At 45.2% G+C, this 22,009-nt stretch overlaps 1 protein-coding gene across 1 annotated transcript in view; it reads left to right on the plus strand.

Annotated features, from left to right (window-relative positions):
- Nucleotides 1-10,208, plus strand: part of vipr1b (vasoactive intestinal peptide receptor 1b) — a 66,839-nt gene extending 56,631 nt beyond the window's left edge. The window contains exon 13 of the mRNA XM_078534372.1: nucleotides 9,946-10,208. Coding sequence (XP_078390498.1) covers nucleotides 9,946-10,134 — 189 coding nt within the window. The 3' untranslated portion in view covers nucleotides 10,135-10,208. The remainder of the gene's footprint in view (nucleotides 1-9,945) is intronic.
- The last annotated feature ends 11,801 nt before the right edge of the window (nucleotides 10,209-22,009 follow it).

The raw sequence follows: 22,009 nt of genomic DNA on the forward strand, positions 1-22,009 counted from the left end.
TATTCATTCCTCAATCAACACCACTAAAGACATATTATTTGGTCATTATCTCTGCTGTTTGTGAGAGGTTGCTGTGGGCCAACTGACTCAGTAGGTAGCACTCTACACCTCTGAGTCAGAAGGTTGTGGGTGGCAGTCTTGCTCCAGAGACCTCAGTGCAGTATCTAGACTAACACTGCAATGCAGTACTGCAAAAGCGTATAAACCGGCTATTATATTACAACAGTAACTACACTTCAAAAAGTACTTAATTGGCAGGCAGTGGTGCAGTGGTATTGTCACTGGACTGCTAATCCAGAGACGCAAGGGAATGCTCCAGGGCAAAAACAGAAAATGCTGGAAAAACTCAGCAGATCTAACAGCATCTATGGAGAGAAGGAAAAACAGTTAACCTTTCGAGCTCCGGGGAACTGGGTTCGAATCCCACCACGGCAGATGGTAGAATTTGAATTCAATAAAAATCTGGAATTAAAAGTCTAGTGGTGACCCTGAAGCCATTGTTATGGAAACCCATTTGGTTCACGAATGCTCTTTAGGGGAGGAAATCTGCTGTCCTCACCAGATCTGGCCTACATGTGACTCCAGATCTACAGTAATGTGGTTGACTGTTGAGTGCCCACTGGGATGGCCTAGCAAGCCACTCAATTGTATCAAAGCCCTACAAAATCAGTAAAAAGGAATGAAACCGGACCACTTGGCATCGACCTAGGTACCAGAAATGACAATGACAGTCTCAGCCCTGTCGACTCTGCAAAGCCCTCCTTACTAACATCTGGGGGCTAGTGCCAAAATTAAAAGAGCTGTCTCACAGACAAGTCAATGTCTGACATAGTCATCTTCACGGAATCATACCTTACAGATCATGTCCCAGATACCACCATCACCACCTACAGGACAGTCCCAGCAGAGGTGGTGGCACAGTGGTATACCATCAGGAGGGAGTTGCCCTGAGAGTCCTCAACATCGACTCTGGACCCCATGAAGTCTCATGGCATCAGGTCAAATATGGGCAAGGAAACCTCCTGTTGATTACCACATACCCTCCTCCCTCAGCTGATGAATCAGTGCTCCTCCATGTTGAACATCAGTTGGAGGAAGCACTGAGGATGGCAAGGGCACAGAATGTACTCTGGGTGTGGGACTTCAATGTCCATCACCAACAGTGGCTCGGTAGCACCACTACTGACCGAGCTGGCCGAGTCCTAAATGACATAGCTGCTAGACTGGATCTGCAGCAGATGGTGAGGGAACCAACAAGAGGGGAAAACGCACTTGACCTCATCCTCACCAACCTGCTTGCCGCAGATGCATCTGTCCATGAGAGTTTCGGTAGAAGTGACCACCGCACAGTCCTTGTGGAGACAAAATCCTATGTTCATATTGAGGATACCCTCCATCGTGTTGTGTGGCACTACCACCGTGCTAAATGGGATACATTTCGAACAGATCTAGCAACTCAAGACTGGGCACCCATGAGGCGCTGTGGGCCATCAGCAGCAGCAGAATTGTACTCGAACACAATCTGTAACCTCATGGCCCGGCATATCCCCCACTCTACCATTACCATCAAACCAGGGGATCAACCCTGGTTCAGTGAAGGATGCAAGAGGGCATGCCAGGAGCAACACCAGGCATATCTAAAAATGAGGTGTCAACCTGGTGAAGCGATAACACAGGACTACTTATGTACTAAACAGCATAAGCATCAAGCGATAAACAGAGCTCAGTGATTCCAGAACCAACGGATCAGATCTAAGCTCTGCAGTCCTGCCACATCCAGTTGTGAAAGGTGGCGGACAATTAAACAACTCACTGGAGGAGGAGACTCCACAAATATCCCCATCCTCACTGATGGAGGAGCCCAGCACATCAGTGCAAAAGATAAGGCTGAAGCATTTGCAACAATCTTAAGTGGATGAACAATCTCAGCCTCCTCCAGAGGTCCCCAGCATCACAGATGCCAGTCTGCAGCCAATTCAATTCACTCCACATGAAATGAAAAAATGGCTGAAGGCACTGGATACTCCAAAGGCTATGGGCCGTGACAATATTCCAGCAATAGTACTGAAGACTTGTGCTCCAGAACCTGCCATGCCCCTAGCCAAGCTGTTCCAGTACAGCTACAACACTGGCATCTACCCGGCTATGTGGAAAATTGCCCAGGTACGTCCTGTTTACAAAAAGTAGGACAAATCCAACCAGGTCAATTACTGCCCCATCAGTCTACTCTCCAATGATGGAAGGGGACATCAACAGTGCTATCAAGCAGCACTTGCTTAGCAGTAACCTGCTCGTTGACACTCAGTTTCGGTTCTGCCAGGATCATTCAACTTCTGACCTCATTACAGCCTTGGTTCAAATGTGGATTAAAGAGTTGAACTCCCGAGGTGAGGTGAGACTAACTGCCCTTGACACCAAGGCAGCTTTTGGCCAAGTGTGGCATAAAGGAGCCCTAGCAAAACTGGAGTCAATGGAAATCAGGGGGTAAACTCTCCAGTGGTTGGAGTCATACCTAGCACAAAGGAAGATGGTTGTGGTTGTTGGAGGTCAATCATCTCAGTCCCAGGACATCACCACAGGAGTTCTTCAGGGTAGTGTCCTAGGCCCATCCATCTTCAACTGTTTCATCAATGACCTTCCTTCCATCATAAGGTCAGAAGTGGGGATGTTCGCTGATGATTGCACGATGTTCAGCACCATTCTCAACTCCTCAGGTACTGACACAGTCCATGTGCAAATGCAGCAAGATCTGGATAACATCCTGGCTTGGGCTGGCAAATGGCAAGTAACATTCGCAGCACACAAGTGTCAGGTAATGACTATCTCCAATCTAACCATTGCCCCTTGACGTTCAATGGCATTACCATCACTGAATCCCCCACTACCAACATCCTGGGGGTTACCATTGACCAGAAGCTGAATTGGACTCGCCATATAAATACTGTGGCTACTGTGCTGTTTTGGGCTGCACTAGAGCGCTTAAGTTGGGGTTTGGTGACTGAGGGAGTTTAAGTGTTAAAGGTTAAATTATATCTAAAGCCTAATCTTTCTTTAATTTAGCAATTAACTAAAAGTTGCTATTAGGGTTGGAAGAAGGTGAGTTTTAGTCCAGCCTTAAAACAGGGCTCATTTAAGCTCTGCTTGCAACTACAACTAGTTAATTAGATAACTGAGTTAATCAGGTTTTCAGAAACTAGGTTCAGAGAGTATAAAAGTAGAATATCATATAGTGCTGACTTTGTCTGCACTGGAGTGCTGTATTTGGTGCAGTAGAGTGCTTCAGTTGGAGTTTGGTGACAGGGAGTTGAGGGGGAAGGTGCTCCTTTCCTTCTCTACCCTTCCTCAGAAAGAAGAGCGGTGGCCTTGGTAAGTAGGACCTGGTGAGTAAATTAGAAAATTGTAATTTTTTAAACCAACATGAATTTCTAAAGAGGAGATTGTGTTTAACTAACTTGTTGGAGTTTTTTGAAGAGGTAACAGAAAAGGTCAATGAGGGTAATGCTGTTGATGTGTTGTTGTACATGGACTATCAAAAGGCATTTGACACAGTGCCACACAACAGACTTGTGAGAAAAGTTATTGCTCATGGAATAAAAGGGACAGTAGCAAAGTGTTCACAAAATTGGCTGAAAAATAGGAAGCAGAGAATAATGGTCAATGGATATTTTTCAGGCTGGATGAAGGTTTGTAGTGGAGTTCCCCAGGGGTCGCTATTGGGACCCTTGCTTTTCCTGATATATATTAATGATCTGGATCTTGGTGTGCAGGGGATAATTTCAAAGTTTGTGGATGATACAAAGCTTGGGAGTGTTGTGAACTGTGAGGAGGGCCGTGTAGAACTTCAAGAGGACATAGACAAGTTGGTGGAACGGGCAGATAGGTGGCAGATGAAGTTTAATGCAGAGAAGTGTGAGGTGATGCATTTTGGTAGGAAGAACATGGTCAGGCAATATAAAATAAGGGATTAAATTTTGACGGAGATGCAGGAGCAGAAAGACCTGGGTGTATGTTTGCATAGATCATTGAAGGTGGCAGGACAGGTGGAAAGAGCGGTTAAGAAAGCATATAGTATCCTGGGCTTTATTAATAGGAGCATAGAGTACAAAAGCAGGGAGGTTATGCTGAATTTATATAAGGCACTCGTTAGACCTCAGCTAGAGTATTGTGTACAGTTCTAGGCGCCACATTATAGGAAGGATATGAACACATTGGAGAGAGTGCAGCAGAGGTTTACAAGAATGGTTCCAGGGATGAGAAACTTCAGCTATGAGGATAGATTGGAGAGGTTGGGACTGTTCTCCTTGGAGAGAAGAAGGCTGAGAGGAGATTTGATAGAGATGTTCAAAATCATGAGGGGCTGGACAGAGTAGATAGGGAGAAGCTGTTCCCACTCGTGAAAGGATCAAGAACGAGAGGCCACATTTAAAGTGATTTGCAAAAGAAGCAAATGTGACGTGAGAATAAACTTTTTCACACAGCAAGTTGTTTGGGTCTGGAATGCACTGCCTGGAAGTGTGGAGGAGGCAGGTTCATTCGAGGTGTTCAAGAGAGTATTAGATGATTATTTGAATAGAAACTGAAAAGAAAGGAGAGCGCAGGAGAGGCTATTAAAGTCTCCAGAACACAAAATAGGACAGTGTTTGGAAAGGGCTAGGAATCTAACTTCAAGCACATCAGATAAAGGGACGACAATGAGAAAGGGGACGGGAAATACAGGACTGAAGGTGTTGTATCTGAATGCACGCAGTATATGAAATAAGATAAATAAGCTTGTGGCGCAGATTAAAATTGGCAGGTATGATGTGGTGGGCATCACGGAGACATGGCTGCAAGGGGATCAGGACTGGGAGCTAAATATCCAAGGATATACATCCTATCGAAAAGATAGGCAGGTTGGCAGAGGGGGTGGGGTTGCTTTGTTAGTAAGAAATGAAATTAAATCGATAGCAATAAACAACGTAGGGTCAGATGATGTAGAATCTGTGTGGGTAGAGTTGAGGAACCGCAAAGGTTAAAAAAACCATAATGGAAGTTATATACAGGCCTCCAAACAGTAGTCAGGATGTGGGGCACAAGATACACCAGGAGGTAGAAAAGGCAAGGTTACAGTGATCATGGGGGATTTCAATATGCAGGTAGACTGGGAAAATCAGGTTGGTAGTGGATCCCAAGAAAAGGAATTTGTGGAATGTCTACAAGATGGCTTTTTGGAGCAGCTTGGAGCCCACTAGGGAACAGGCAATTCTAGATTTAGTGATGTGTAATGAGGCAGATTTGATAAGGGAGCTTAAGGTGAAGGAACCCTTAGGAGGAAGTGACCATAATATGATAGAACTTACCCTGCAATTTGAGAGGAAAAAGCTGGAATCAGATGTAATGGTATTAGAGTTGAATAAAGGCACCTACAGAGGCATGAGGGAGGAGCTGGCCAGAATTGACTGGGAGATGAGCCTAGCAGGAAAGACAGTGAAACAGCAATGGCAGGAGTTTCTGGGAATAATTTGGGAGACACAGCAAAAATTCATCCCTAGGAAGAAGAAGCATACTAAAGGGAGGACGAGGCAACCATGGCTGACAAGGGAAGTCAGGGACAGCATAAAAGCTAAAGAGAAAGCATGCAATGCGGCGAAGAGCAGTGGGAAACCAGGGGATTGGGAAGCCTACAAAGACCAACAGAGGACATATAAAAAAGAAATAAGGAGGGAGAAGATTAAATATGAGGGTAAACTAGCCAGTAATATAAAAGAAGATTGCAAGAGTTTTTTTAGATATATAAAGGGTAAGAGAGAGGCAAAAGTGGACATTGGGCCGCTGGAAAATGACGCTGGAGAAGTAGTAGTGGGGAACAAAGAAATGGCGGAGGAACTGAATAGGAACTTTGCGTCACTCTTCACGGTGGAAGACAGGAGTAACATCCCCAAAGTTCAAGAGAGTCGGGGGGCAGAGGTGAGTATGGTGGCCATTACCAAGGAGAAGGTGTTAGGAAAACTGAAAGGTCTGAAGGTGGATAAATCACCTGGACCAGATGAATTACACCCCAGAGTTCTGAAGGAGATAGCTGAAGAGATAGTGGAGGCGTTAGTGGTGATCTTTCAGGAATCACTCGAGTCAGGGAGGGTCCCAGAGGACTGGAAAATTGCTAATGTAACCCCCCCGTTTAAGAAGGGAGTGAGGCAAAAGACGGGAAATTACAGGCCAATTAGCCTGACCCCGGTCGTTGGTAAGATTTTAGAGTCCATTATTAAGGATGAGATTTCAGAATACTTGGAAGTGCATGATAAAATAGGGCAAAGTCAGCATTGTTTCATCAAGGGGAGGTCATGCCTGACAAATCTGTTAGAATTCTTTGAGGAGGTAACGAGTAGGTTAGACAAAGGAGAGCCAATGGATGTTATCTACTTGGACTTCCAGAAGGCCTTTGACAAGGTGCTGCACAGGAGGCTGCTCAGTAAGATAAGAGCCCATGGTGTTAGAGTCAAGGTACTAGCACGGATAGAAGATTGGCTGTCTGGCAGGAGGCAGAGAGTGGGGATAAGGGGTTCCTTCTCAGGATGGCGGCTGGTGACTAGTGGAGTTCCGTAGGGGTCAGTGTTGGGACCACAACTTTTCACTTTATACATTAATGATCTAGATGAAGGAACTGAGGGCATTCTAGCTAACTTTGCAGATGATACAAAGATAGGTGAAAGGACAGGTAGTATTGAGGAGGCGGGGAGGCTGCAGAAGGATTTGGACAGGTTAGAAGAATGGGCAAAGAAGTGGCAGATGGAATACAATGTGGTCAAGTGTGAGGCCATGCACTCTGGTAGGAAGAATAGAGGCATAGACTATTTTCTAAATGGGGAGAGAATTCAGAAATCTGGAGTGCAAAGGGACTTGGGAGTCCTAGTCCAGGATTCTCTTAAGGTTAACTTGCAGGTTGAGTCAGTAGTTAGGAAGGCAAATGCAATGTTGGCATTTATTTGGAGAGGACTAGAATATAAAAGCAGGGATGTGCTGCTGAGGCTTTATCAGGCTCTGGTCAAACCACATTTAGAATATTGTGAGCAATTTTGGGCCCCGTATCTCAGGAATGATGTGCTGGCCCTGGAGAGGGTCCAGAGGAGGTTCACGAGAATGATCCCAGGAATGAAAGGCTTAACATATGAGGAACGTTTGAGGACTCTGGGTCCATACTCGATGGAGTTTAGAAGGATGAGGGAGGATCTGATTGAAACTTACAGAATACTGAAAGGCCTGGATGGAGTGGACGTGAGGAAGATGTTTCCATTAGTAGGAGAGACTAGGACCCAAGAGCACAGCCTCAGAGTAAAGGGAAGACCTTTTAGAACAGAGATGAGGAGAAACTTCTTTAGCCAGAGAGTGGTGAATCTATGGAATTCATTGCCACAGAAGGCTGTGGAGGCCAGGTCATTGAGTGTATTTAAGACCGAGATAGATAGGTTCTTGATTGGTAAGGGGATCAAATGTTACGGGGAGAAGGCAGGAGAATGGGGTTGAGAAACTTATCAGCCATGATTGAATGGTGGAGCAGACTCGATGGGCCGAATGGCCTAATTTCTGCTCCTATGTCTTATGGTCTAAACAATGTACAGGGGTACGGGGAAAAGGCAGGGCAGTGGCACCAGGTCATAATGCTCATTTGGAGAGCCAGTGCAGACATGATGGGCTGAATGGCCTCCTTCTGTGCCATTAAAACTCTGTGATTTTGTAATTCTGTGAAATGGGCGACCCCTTATTTTTAAGCAGTGGCCCCTGGTTCTAGATTCTCCCACAAGAGGAAACACCCTCTCCACATCCACCCTGTCAAGGCCCCTCAGGATCTTATATGTTTCAATTAAATCGCCTCTTACTCTTCTAAACTCCAACGGATACAAGCTTAGCCTGCCCAACCCTTCCTCATAAGACAACTCGCCCATTCCTGCTGTTTGTTTAGTTTAGTAAACCTTATCTGAACTGCTTCCAGTGCATTTACATCCTTAAATAAGGAGACCAATACTGTACACAGTATTCCAGATGTGGTCTCACCAGTGCCCTGTGCAACTGTAGAATAACCTCCCAACTTTTATACTCAATTCCACTCACAATGAACAATGACATTCTATTTGCTTTCCTAATTATTTGCTGTACCTGCACACTAACTTTTTGCGATTTATGCACCAGGACTCCTAGATCCCTCTACGTCTCAGAGCTCTGCAACCTCTTCCTGCCAAAATGGACAATTTCACGTTTTCTCACATTATACTCCATTCGCCAGATCTTTTCCCACTCACTTATCCTATCTATACCCCTTTGTAGACTCCTTATGTCCTCTTCACAACTTACTTTCCTACCTAACTTTGTGTCATCAGCAAATCTAGGAACCAACCTTGTATAAGAAGAAGCTCAATTTATTTGAGGTGCTTAAAATGGTGAAAAGGACTGGATAGGGTAGATAGAGAGAAACTTCCTCTGATGGGGATTCAAGAACAAGGGATGTAACCTTAAATTAGAGCTAGATTGTTAACTGGAAATGCTTCCTCACACAAGAGTGCTAAAAAAAAACCTGGAACTCGCTCCTCCAAAAGGCTGTGAACGTAGGGAATTGGGTCAGGAGTACACCCTTCGAGCTTACTCAGTTTTCAACAAGATTAAGGATAATCCCCTAAATCAGTTTCACCTTCTGGCACTACCCATTTCGCTTAATTCCTTTAGTATCCAATAATCTATCAACCCCCATTTTGAATATACTCAATGATTGAGCATCCAACACTCGCAGGGATAGAGAAGTACAAAGATTCGCGACCCTTTGAGTGAATAAATTTCTCCTCATCTCAGTCTTAGACAGCTGACGCCTCGTTCTAAGACTGTGACCCTGTGTTCAGATTTCCCAGTCAGGGGAACACATTTTCTCAGCACCTACCCTGTCAATCCCATTCAGAATTGTTTTTATTTCAATTAAATCACCTCTTATTCTCCCAAAGTCCGGGGATCATAGGCCATGTCTACTCAAATCTCTTCTCTTGGCCCGTTCCCCTCCAGCCCGGAACCAGTCCAGTGAATCTTTGTTCCGCTCCCTCCAGGGCAAGTATGTCCTTCCTTGGGTAAGTTTAGCAACCAAGATTTTTATGGTCCACCCACAGAAGTATGTATGAAAATAAAAAATCTATTGTGTGCTGTCTTATATGTGTGTAAGCGTATATTAATTTTAGTATTTGTACTTTTTATATTACTGGTTGGAATATATTTACTTTAAGCTCGTAAATCTGTGCATGCAATTGGAGCTAAAAGGCTTGTGTTTATATAGCATCTTTCACAACCACCAGATGTCTCAAAGCGTTTTACAGCCAATGAAGTATTTTTGAATTGTAGTCAATGTTATAATGTAGGAAACATGGCAACCAGTTTGTGCACAGCAAACTCCCACAAACAGCAGTGTGATAATGAGCAGGTGCGAATTGCAGGACAGATGTGGATCAGGACACTGGGGAGAACTCCCCTGGCCTTCAAAAAAAATGCCATGGGGTCTTTTACGACCACCTGAGAGGGTAGCGGGCTCCTAAGCTTAATGTCACGTCAGAAAGATGGCGCCTCTGACAGTGCAGCACCCCTTCAAAATTGCATTGGAGTGTCCAGCCTTGCTTTTTTTGTGTCGAAGTAGGACTTGAACCCACGACCGTCTCGTGCAGTGGCAAGAGTGCTACCAACGTAGCCAGATCTGACTCTCATAGGGCTGATAGCAATAGATTTTTGTTCGGTAAAGTTCTCAAAAGCAAAGGCGGCCAAGTGGAAATGAGGTACTCATCTGCTGTTATCTAACTGAATGACAAAACAGTTTTGAAAGCTGAATGACCTACTCACGTTCCTTCAACCTGATGGGGGAAAAGACGTTATTTCTGTTTAAAGAAATGACTGCACTCAGAATTGTTCAGTTTGCTAATTTGTGTTATTATTATCCGTGCACAGGTTCAGTCTGAGCTGAAGAGGAAATGGAGACGATGGCACATTGAGAGGTACGTGGGAGGAGACTTGAAGTACCAACACGCTTCCGTGGGCAGCAATGGGACCAACTGCACCACGCAGATCTCGATGCTTACCAAGTGCAGTCCGAAGGCCAGATTGTCAAGATTTCAAGCTGAGTCTTGCATTGCATAGCAAGAGGCGCCTCACCTTGAGGGTTCAAGTTGAACATTAAATCCTACACATCCCGAGAAGGAATTTATATAAAAAAAAACGCAAATCATAACACCAAATTGATTTGTAGCCCAATGTTCCTGGGAAAGCGAAGCAAGCTTTTCCAAGAAGTGCAAATTGATTAAAATTTCCCGTCTAAGAATTCCCATGCTAAAACAGTAGGGGCAGTCATATTCAGATGGGTCAAGATTAGCATTTACTGCAAACCAATTCTATAAGTTATCAATGATTGACTCATTGATGAAGATAAGTTATTGTACAATTGCACAGTTGCCTAGGACCTAATTGCTGGAATTCCCTCACTCTGCCTCTCTGCCTCGCTTTGCTCCTTTAAGACATTCTTTATAACCTACCTCTTGGACCAAGCTTTTGGTCATCTGACCTAATATATGCGTATGTGGCTCAGTATTTCATTTGACGATGCTCGTATGAAGCATTTTGGGACATTTCATTACACTTGGAGATGCCATGCAAGTTATACATGAACCGGGTTTAAGATGCCAGTCACTGAAGCAAGATGCAAGGTCCCAGCTTTGTTCTGGTGCAATTCTTTCCACTTTAGCCAATCCGTTTCTCCACAGGTCAATGCCGATATCAGGACGTGTAACATTGGGACATAACTGACTGAAGCGGGGCCAATTTCTAATCAATGGTAATCCTCACACAGTCCACGTTTATGGTTTTGGAAAATGTTATCGACTTCAGCCAATTGGACACGCATATAAAAGCAGGGTTTTTCTCCCCTTAACACTTCTACCCAAGGTTGTAACATTGGTGATTTTCAATCACGTTTTTTCATTCTTTCATGAGATGTGAGTCTCGCTGGCAATGTCAATATTTGTTGGCCATCCCTGATGACCCATGAGAAGTGCTGGTTGTGTTAGCGCTATCAGCCCGGGGGTTTGGGCTTAGTTACGAACTGGACTGATGGGATAAAAGTCCATCTTGTATGTGAAACGGGTTTGAGAAATCCAAAAAGCGAAATAATTGGGATGCTGGAGATCTGAAATCAAGACAGAGGAACTGCTGGAAACGCTCAGCAGGTCCGGCAACGTCTGTGGAGAGAGAAACAAGAGTTAACGTTTCGGGTTGTTTCAGCCCTCTTCTGATGAAAGGTCATCGACCTGAAACGTTAACTCTGTCTCTACCTCCACGGTTGCTACCAGACCCCAAGGAGTGTTTGCAGCATTTTCTGTCTTTATTTGAGAAATCTCAGTCTTTTTTATTAAGCCAAAGGGAAAGCCAGCGAGACTTCGAGAGGGAGAGGCTAAAACAGTGAGAGAAGAGCCAAGAGAAACAGCAACATCACAGGAAAGCTGTAAATTGATTGGCTGGTGAGTAATTGCTTTTAGGGAAAGTGTTTAAATAGCTGGAAATTAGTAAAAATGTAATTTAAAAAATATTTTTCTGTGGTAAATGCCTATTCTATTACTAAGGTTTAATTACTAAGGCTTAATTAATACAGTACGTGGTGATAAGGAGAGACGCAATAGAACTTAAAAAGGAAAATGAATAATTAATTTAAATTAATTAGTTAACTAAAACATGCATTGAGGATGGCAGGGCAGGTGATGTGTTGCAGCTTCAGAATGTGGGATTTCCTGATCGCCAGTGTGATCCAGGACAAACACGTCTGCACTAAGTGTTTGCGGCTTGAGGAGCTTTGGCTCAGAGTCATTGAGCTGGAAACTGAGCTTCAGATACTGTGACACATCAGGGAGGGGTAAGTTACCTGGATACTTTGTAGCAAGAGGCAGTCACACCTCTTAGGATAGGGCCATCTGATTAGGTCAGTGGTCAGGGACAGGAGGGTGTGACAGCAAGGTGCGAGGCAGGTAAGGGGACCTAGAAGGCAGGAGTGCAGGAGCCTCAGCCCTTGCAATTGTCCAACAGGTTTGAGGTTCTTTAAGCTTGCTTGGATGAGATTAGCGGCTGTAGGGCGAGCCTCTTGACCAGGGCACTGAGGTACAGGAAGCCATTCAAGCAGGGGAGAATTAATAGGAATGTAGTGGTAGTATGGGGATACTATAGTCAGGGGGATAGTTCTCTGCAGCCGAGAACAAGAGTCCAGATGGTTGTGTTGCCTGCCTGGTTCCAGGGTTCGGGACATCTGCCCTGGGCCAGAGAGGATCTTGCAGTAGGAGAGGAGGATCTGATTGTCATGGCCCACATAGGTACCAATGGCATAGGTAGGACTAGGAAAGAGGTTCTGTTGAGGGAGCATGAGCATCTAGGAGGTAATAATCTCTGGATTATTACCTGGGCCACGAGCAAATTGGCTTAGGGTAAATAAGATTAGAGAGATGAATGTGTGGCTGAAAGATTGATGTGGGAGAAATGTGTTTTGATTCATGGGGCACTGGCATCAGTACTGGAGAAAGTGGGAGCTGTGCCACTGGGACAGTCTTCACCTGAACCGTGCTGGAACCGGTGCTTTGGCAAATTGTACAACTAAGGCAGGAGAGAGGGCGTTAAGCTAAATAGTGGAGGGAAGGGATCGCATGAGAAGTAATACTGTAAAGTAAAGGGAAACAACAAAGTAATAGAGCAGGGCATCAATTTGGGTAATGAGTACCAGAGTGTGACAGGGAGAGACAGGACACACAATCATAGGAGTGCACCAGCAGATAAAACCAGAGAAAAAGGTATAATTGCTTTAGAAGCAGCACAGAGAAAGTTCACTGGACTCATTCCTGGGTTGAGGGGCTTGTCTTATGAAGAAAGGCTGAACAGGTTGGGCCTATATAGCCATTGGAGTTTAGAGGAATGAGAGGTGATCCTATTGAAACATATAAGATCCTGAGAGGACTGGATAGGGGAGAAACCAGGAGGATGTTTCCTCTTGTGGAGAAAACCAGAACTCGGGGACACGGTTTAAGAGGAAGAGGCCTCCCTTTAGGACAGCGTGTGGAACTCTCTTCCCCCGGAGGTAGTGGAGGCTGGGTCTTTAATGTCATTCAAGGCTGAGTTAGATAGATTTTTGATGGATAAGGGAGTCGAGTGTTATGGGGGTGGGGAGCAGACAGGAAAGTGGAGCTGAGATCACAACCAGATCAGCCATGACATTATTGAATGGTGGAGCAGACTCAAAGGGCTGAATGACCTACTCCTGCTCCTAAGTCCTATGTGCCTATGAAAGACCAGTTAGTAAAGCCAAAATCACAAAGTCCTGCTCCCACTGTTGACCTCTGTGGATCCGTGGGTAGCGCTCTCACCTCTGAGTTAGAAAGTTTGTGGGTTTTCCCACTCCAGGGACCTGCACACAAAATCTAGGCTGGCACTCCAGTGCAGTACTGAGAGAGTGCTGCATTGTTGGTGGTGCTGCCTTTCAGGGAAGGTGTTAAATTGGATCGCTCCTGGCTGCTTCTCTCACGTGGCTGTAAAAGATCCCACGGCACTGGGATTTGAAGAAAGAGGTGAGCTATCCTGTCCAATATTTATCCCTCAACCAACATCGCAAAAAAAAAACAGATGATCCTATTATGAAATTACTGTTTGTCAGAGCTTGCTGTGTGTGAATAGCTGAGGTAAAACAGGGATGATGTTCCATAAATGCAAATCTTTCAGTCTTTATCATGGACCTCTGCTAGATGTGCGCTTGCACTGCATCTAGCAAAGCTCTGCGCTGGAGTAATTCATACACCATCACTATATTTAGAGTCACACCGGAAGATGTCACGAGAATGACCAGTGGATGAAACAGTGCAGTCTGCTCTTCTGAGGTCGGAGTTGTAGCAGAGCAGGAATTTTATTCTGGCTCCACGGAGTGGGCTGGAGAGCCAAGTTCATCCCTACCCCTCTTGCAATCCGAGTTGAAGATGCTTCTCACTGGCAGCGAGTGCCACGAATATGCTAAGTGTTCCCATACCCGTGATTAACATCTCTCACCTCTGAGCGTGACAACAATAGTCCAGAGGTACCTTCAATATCATCATAATTCAACGGAAATCAGTTTTTTTTTTCTTAATTCTTTCATGGGATGTGGGCGTCGCTGGCAACACCAGAATTTGTTGCCCATCCTTAATTGCCCTTTGAACTGAGTTGCTTGCAGGGCCAGGTTAAGAGTCAACCACATTGCTGTGGGTCTGGAGTCACATGTAGGCCAGACCAGGTAAGGGCGGCAGATTTCCTTCCCTAAAGGGCATTTAGTGAACCAGATGGGTTTTGGCAACAACTGATGATAGCTTCCTGGTCACCGTTACTGAGACCAGCTTTCAGTTTAATAACAAATTGAATGTAAAAGTGAATTTTTAAAATAAGATTCAGAGGAATGGGCATGGGTGTCAAGAAGAGTCGCTGTCGATTGTCCTAAATTCATGCTGCCTTTAATCAATCTGTGTGTAAAAGTGGAAGTACTGTGTCTGTAGATCAGCTCAATTACCGTGTTGTAAATAAGCATCATTGTATATGGGTATATATAACTGCCATTTTGATTGTCTATGGGCACATGTAATTGTCATGTAAATTTTCCTTGCAGTGAATGTTCTTTCTCTTGATGCCATTACAGCTAATTGTAAATACCAAAGTAGCGTTCCTTGTATTAAGTCTGACCTTTACTGTATATTGAGATTTGGTTCAAATTTGCTGGAGAACAGGACCTTCTAAGTTAGGTACCAGCAAAGGCTTACCGCTTCTTCAGAATTCTGCTGGCAACACAGCCTCAGCTTAAAATAGGATGCTTGTCGGAAAGACGATGCCTTCAATCAGCCGCGTATCCGATCCCAGATGTGCAGAGAGGCACGTTTTATCGACTCAACGTGGTAACGCACAACAAAACTATTGACTTCTTTCACAACGGCGGCTGAATGTGTACATGCCGCGATTGTCTGTGTGGCATGTTTCATTGAACACGACCACAAACAGGTCTGAGGTTCTCATCTCCTTTTGGCTCACACGAGATGTTAATTGTCAAACAAAATTGCTGCTCCTTGGGAAAGACGACGACAAACCCTCCCCCACAAATTGTCGCCGTCTTTTCATTTCTCAGCCGAGGATGGAAGGAAGATGCTGAGCCTCGGTTTTTGTGGCCTACTTTTCGAAAGGACGTGGCTGAAATATTGCTGAACAGCACAGCAAGGTCCCAACTTCTCAACTATTTTGAAAGCTGTTTAATGAGTCTAAGTCCTGTCGTTTTGTAAAGTGCACTGGTGAATGTCAATTTAAAATTTTTGAACTGCGTGAAGAATATGATGGGAAGAGGTGGTTGTATTTGAATGGATAGTGCTGTTGGGTGCGTTGGTCCTGTCCTCCGTTAAGCACTCTGTCACCGTACCTTTATAACCACCATAGCCTTCGGGAGTTCCCCCAAGCAATCCACAAGTACCTGTATAGCCATGCCACACCTTTGGGAACTGGCCCAAACTAGCAGGGAGAGGAGCATTCATCGTGTTGATATCAGCTTAGTTTGAATCCTGATCTCATCAGTGACACAGGCTAGCATGTCACATGTCAATCATCCTTTTAACCTAAATGCACGCTGCTGGCTCTGGACCCTTCAAACCCTTACTATCCACTCTCTCTAGGCCCCTCATAATTTTATACGCTTCCGTTAAATCTCCCCTCAGCCTTCTCTGTTCCAATGAAAACGACCCTATCCAAAATAGAAACAGGAAACTCTTCAAAAACTCAACAAGTCTGGCAGCACCTGTGGAGAGAGAAGCAGGAGTTAAAGTCCCAAGTGCAATTGGGAACTGGCTGAAGTCTATCCAACCTCTCCTCAGAACTAAAATTTTCTAGGCCTAGCAACAGCCATGTAAATCTCCACTGTACCCTCTAGTGCAACCACATCTCTCTCAGGTGATGCGTGGTGTGTCCAGGCACTGGTAATAGAAGCCTCGCCTTACTGCAGGAACCCACCCTTTGCAGAAGTTGACATTAAGGAAACTGCCACACAATTTTGATTTGGAAACTAGAATCAAACAGCACAGCTGGAGACCATTCGGCCCATCATGCCTGCACTGGCTCTTTGAAAAAAAATGATCCAATTAGTCCCACTTCCCCCCACCCCCCATGGCCCTGCAAGCATTTGCTTCTCAAGTTTTATATAAACATGAGTAAACTTGGAGAGCGGCCATCAAATTAGCAAATGAACTACGATGTAGGTAAGAGTGAGATGATACGTTTTGGTAGAAGGTATAAGGAGGCCACATCCTGCCTGGGAAATAAGTGTCCAGTGAAGGAACATAGGGGTGTAGTTACAAAAATCACAAAAAGGAAGGGATGCAGTAAATAAAGCACGAGAGTCCATTTCTAGAGGGATACATTTGAAAAGCAAGGAGGTTTTGTCAAACTTGCAAGGAAACTTAGTTAGACCACACTTGGAACACTATACACAGTTGTGGTCATTAATGAACCAGATGGGTTTTTAATGATAATTGGCAATGGTTATCATTAGACTTCTATAGCCAGAACTTTTTTTCCACTGAATTCAAATTCCACCATGGTAGGATTTGAACCTGGGTGCTACAGAACATTACCCTGGGGCCCTAAATCCAGTGACAATACCACTGCGCCACTGCCTCCCCCATGCTAAAGTGAAACCAGAACTGAGGTTAGACCTATCAGCAAAGGTTGGGGTTCCTTCCTGAAGGGTAGTGATTAAGGGGTGACCTGATAGATGTCTTCAAGCTTTTAAAGGGTTAGATCGGGTAGACATAGAAAAGATGTTTTCTCACATGAGCGAAACCAGAACGAGGGGCAAAAAATGTCAAATAGTCACTAATGAATCCAATACGGAATTAAAGAGAAACTTTTTTACCCAGAGAGTGATAAGAATGTGGACCTCACGACCACAGGGAATGGTGAGGAAGATAGAAGGAAGCTAGATCAGCCTGTGGGGAAGAAAGGAGTGAAAGTTATGCTGATCGGGTGAGATGAAGAGGGGTAGGAGGAGACTCCTACAGAGCATAAACACCATGAGCTGGCTGGACCACAGGGCTTGTTTCTGTGCTGTAAATATTTAGTCATGTCTGATTCCCTTTTGAAACTTACTATTGAATCTGCTTCCACCGCCCTTCCAGGCCATGCATTCCAAATCACCGCTACTCTGCGTAAAATAATTTCTCCTCCTCTCCCCTGTGCTTCTGCCAATTATCGTAAATCTGATGGTTACCAACTCTCCGAGCAATGGAAACAGCTTCTCCTTACTTAATCTTAGCAAAATTCCTCATAGGAAGGTGAAACTAGGAGTTTCTTCAATGTGATTCTGCGGGGGCAAAGGGTGGTGTGAATAAAGGCTAATCAACACAACAAAGTTCAGTCTTCCAGCATCTCAATAAACTTTTATCATTTAACTCAGCAGGTTCAGGGACCCCTAGAATTGAAGGACATATCAGGAATATCGCTGCGGAGGTCAAAGTGCACTCCATCCAATTCACCGAGCCAAATGAAAATTGGATAGCCGTTCATGTTTGAATTGCCTGGAAAGCCTAAATCAGCAGTGCTATCTTTATTAATATACCCCTCATTCCCATCAATTGTATTTTTAATAAATGGCTATTTTGTTTTACTGCAATTAGTTAATTCTGTTAATAGGGTCCAAGCCCTTCGTGAAGTGGGAACCAAAGCACAGAGCTTTTTGTTATAGAGAGAGCTTATTGACTTGTGCAGTCCCACAGCTCACCGCACATGCACAGTGTTCCTGTTGTCCCCTATTTATACGTGCTCCAAGTTCTTAATTAAAACAATGCCCTTCATCTGTGTATCTTAACAGTATAATTAACATACCATTTACACATCCTCCCACACATTGTTCAGACAGGAACAGGCCATTCAGCCCCTCAAGATTCAGTTAGACTACAGCCGATCTGTACATCAACTCCATTTACCCACCTTCCCTTTATATCCCTCGTTACATTTGCCCAATAAAGAAACCTATCGATCGCGGTTTTGAATGCTTCAGTAGATCCCCAGCACGCCACAGCTTTTTATGGGGAAGAGTTCCAGATTCCCGGTACCCTTTGAGTGAAGTCGTTCTTCCTGCTTTCACTCCTGAATGACATTTTAAGATGCCGCCTCAGCCAATGGGCGAATGGAGTGGGATCCATTCGGACTAGTCCTGCCGACGGAGAGGCAATCCCTGCAGTCGGACTGAGCTATGCCTAAACCATTTTGTCGTACGGCCAGTGGAATGTGAAGCTTTGTGTGACGTTTGTTTTGAAATGCAAAACAGCGTGTGAAGTAAATGTGCTTTTACAAGTGTCTTCATTTCCGTTTGTTTCTTTGTGGGGCAAAGGTCAACTACCGGTTGGTTATATTTAACAATCCAGCTTTAAAAGTACTAAAAGTTGCCCAAGTGTATTTCACCATAACCCACTTTCCCAAACTCTTTGCAGTTGTAATTTAAACCTACCCCCCTCACCCAATGGCAGTTTGGTTATCAATTCCAAACTCGCCCCTTTCTCATAACATGGTGGCCTCCTGAATTTCAACAGGTCCCCCACAGGTCCTGCTTACGAACATCTGGGGGCTGGTGCCAAAATTGGGAGAGCTGTCTCACAGACGAGTCAAGCAACAGCCTGACATGGTCATCCTCACGGAATCATCCCTTACAGATAATGTCCCAGACACCACCATCCCCATCACTGGGTATGTCCTGTCCCACCGCCAGGACAGGCCCAGCAGAGGTGGTGGCACAGTGGTATAGAGCCAGGGAGGATTTGCCTGGGAGTCCTCAACATCGGCTCCGGACCCCATGAAGTCTCATCACATTGGGTCAAAAATAGGCAAAAAAACCTCCTGCTGATGAGCACGTACCCCCTTCCCCCCGCCCCCATCCACCTCGGCTGATGAGTCAGTACTCCTTCAGGTTGAACTTGGACGAAGCACCAAGGGTGCAGAATGTACTCTCGGTGAGAGAACTTCAATGTCAATCACCTAGAGTGGCTCGGTAGCCCCACTACTGACCAAGCTGGCCAAGTCCTAAAGGACATAGCTGCTAGACTGGGTCTTTGGCAGGTGGTGAAGGAACCAATAAGGGGGAAAAACATACTTGACCTCATCCTCACCAACCTGCCTGCTGCAGATGCATCTGTCCATGACAGTATTGGTAGGAGTGACCACTACTCAGTCCTTGTGGAGACAAAGTCCCGTCTTTACATTAAGGATATCTTCCATCGTGTTGTGTGGCACTACCACCATGCTAAATGGGACACATTTTGAACAAATCTAGCAACTCAACTGGGCAACCATGAAGAGCTGTGGGCCATCAGCAGCAGCAGAATTGTACTCAAACACAATCTGTAACCTCATGGCCCGGCATATCCCCAACTTTACCATTACCATCAAGCCAGGGGATCAACCCCGGTTCAATGAAGAGTGCAGGAGGGCATGCCAGGAGCAGCACCAGGCATATCTAAAAATGAGGTGTCAACCTGGTGAAGCTACAACACAGGACTACTTGCATGCCAAACAGCATAAGCAGCAAGCGATAGACCTAAGTGATTTCACAGATCAGATCAAAGATTTGCAGTCCTGCCACATCCAGTTGTGAATGGTGGTGGACAATTAAACAACTCACAGGAGGAGGAGGGTCCACAAATATCCCCATCCTCAATGATGGAGGAGCCCAGTGCATCAATGCAAAATATAAGGCTGAAGTCCTGGAGTCCCCAGGAATTGAAGATTCATCTCCAGGGCAGAAACTTTGCTACAATATGGGGGTGAGCACAGAGCTGGATGGGCACAAAAACTCACACTGCCAGCTGGCATTCGGGATTTGTGGGCACCATCTTGGCCTCCCTGGGCTATTATTCCTGTAGACATGATTGAGTCAACAGGACTGGACACCCATAGCAGCCAGTAGCCAATTAAGGACGTTAAACGGCCACTTAAGGCCTACTGAAGCTGACTGGAGTTTACCAGGTCAGCCTGTGGGATCCCCAGGGCTTTGGGTCTGAGGCCAGCCAGCTGGAGGCAGCCTCCGGGAGCAGAACTTTACAGGGGCAGGGCCATAAAATGTGGCGAGTCCGTTAACCTTGGCAGGGCCATAAAACCCCGGTGGCGGAACAGGGGTGGGGGTCAGCGCTCCAGGTAGGCTTCGGGGCTGCCCCCACCTGCCCAGCTACAGGCCACCCTGTGGAGGGACTCCCCCTCCATCTTTTGATCGAAAAGTAGGCCAGATCGGGTAAAGATGGCAAAACGCCCTGAAGGACATTTGTGAATCAGATGGGTTTTTACAACAATTAATGGTCAATCATCATGGTTACCAATTACTAAGACTAGCTTTCAATTCCAGATTTATCCAGGAACTTAAATTCCACCAGCTGCCATGATAGGATTTGAACCTGTGACACCCCCCAGAGCATTAACCTGATAAAGCCCCTGGATTATGAGCCCTGTGACATTATCACTACACCATCATTCCCCCGGTTATAAAAATGTTGGAGATGTTCCACCAACACTCATGATTCATCCAACTTGGGCCACAACCTGTTTACTTTCCATTCATTGTGGGAAGACAAAGTGAGCCGAGAGGGTGGGCCAATGGTGGGAGGGTGGAGGGGGGAGGGTGCGGAGAAGTTCGAGGCGGGAGATCATGTGATTAAATCTCCAAGGCTGTCAGGAGCAGAGCTGAGGAAGCTCTGCCGACGTGTCATTTTGATGAAGGCCGTGCCCATGGCACTCGGGTTGGTTGGGCGCTGCTGTCGGCTGAGGATTGGAGGTTGGGTCCTCAAAGAAAAGGAGCTGGAATTCTACCCGAGGAGGTCGCAGGTTCGAAAGACTGTGGCTGAAATTAGTCATTGTTAAAGTAAAAGCTATAAAACGTGAAATCTTGTCCATTGGTTCTCTTGCTGGGGTCATTTGGTAAATTTGTTTCCCTTTTGGTTTGTTGGCCTCCATGGAGATCTTAGCAAAATATTTTTTTTAAAAATCAAAGTCTTGAGTTAACACATTTGATTGAACAGAAGGAGGCCATTCAGCCCATCATGCCTGTGGGGGCTTTCCACGTTACCTAATCAATCTCACTCCCCGGCTCTTTCACCATTGCCCTGCAAATTCTTCCCCTTCAAGGATTGAGCCAGTTCCCTTTTGAAAGTTATTATCAAATCTGCTTGCACCGCCCTTTCAGGCAGTGCATTCCAGATCACAAGAACTCACTGAGTAAAAACAATTCTTCTCATCTCCCCTCTGGTTCTTTGCCCAATTACCTTAAGCCTGAATCCTCTGGTCATCGTCTCTCCTGCCAGCTTATTGTTATTTATCAAAACTTGTCATCATCATCAACTTATATTTATATAGTCGTTTGGTAGTACAGAACTTGGGTATTGCTGAAAAAAGAGACATGTCGAAGCTTTTCGTCTTGCACTCATCAGGAAACTTCGCAAGAATATAAGGGGAAAACAACAATTTATATTGTATGTGAAGAGAGTGCTGATTGGTTGGCAAGTGGACTCTGACTGATAAAGCGTTGCCATGGAGAATGCACCAGTGATAGTGACTGACATTTAACTGCCATGTATTGTTTGAAATTTAAAGCAGGCAGCTTGACCCTGATTGGTCAAGGCATTGCCCTGAGGAATGAACCAGTGAATGGCTGTCACTTATTTTGTTTAGCTGAAATAGCTGCAATGTGTGTACATGTTCTTTCTGTCTGCAAAGAACAGGGCCCTGTGTATTCATACAAGGAGCTTCCGGTACACACAAAATGCACCACACTGCGAGCCCAACTGACAATCTTAAATTGGTCATCAGTGTAATTCTTAGCACACTGAGGATTATTTGGCAAATGTTGTCCAATCGCGGAATCACAGCTAATGTTGGACATTGTGTTTTGAGTTTTGCGAGCGGGGGCTGGTTGGGTGCGGTCTGAACCCTGCCCATTGTGAACAGTGGCTGG

This window comes from Cetorhinus maximus, chromosome 3 (genome assembly GCF_964194155.1).
Source record: "Cetorhinus maximus chromosome 3, sCetMax3.hap1.1, whole genome shotgun sequence".
NCBI classification, from domain to species: Eukaryota; Metazoa; Chordata; class Chondrichthyes; order Lamniformes; family Cetorhinidae; genus Cetorhinus; species Cetorhinus maximus.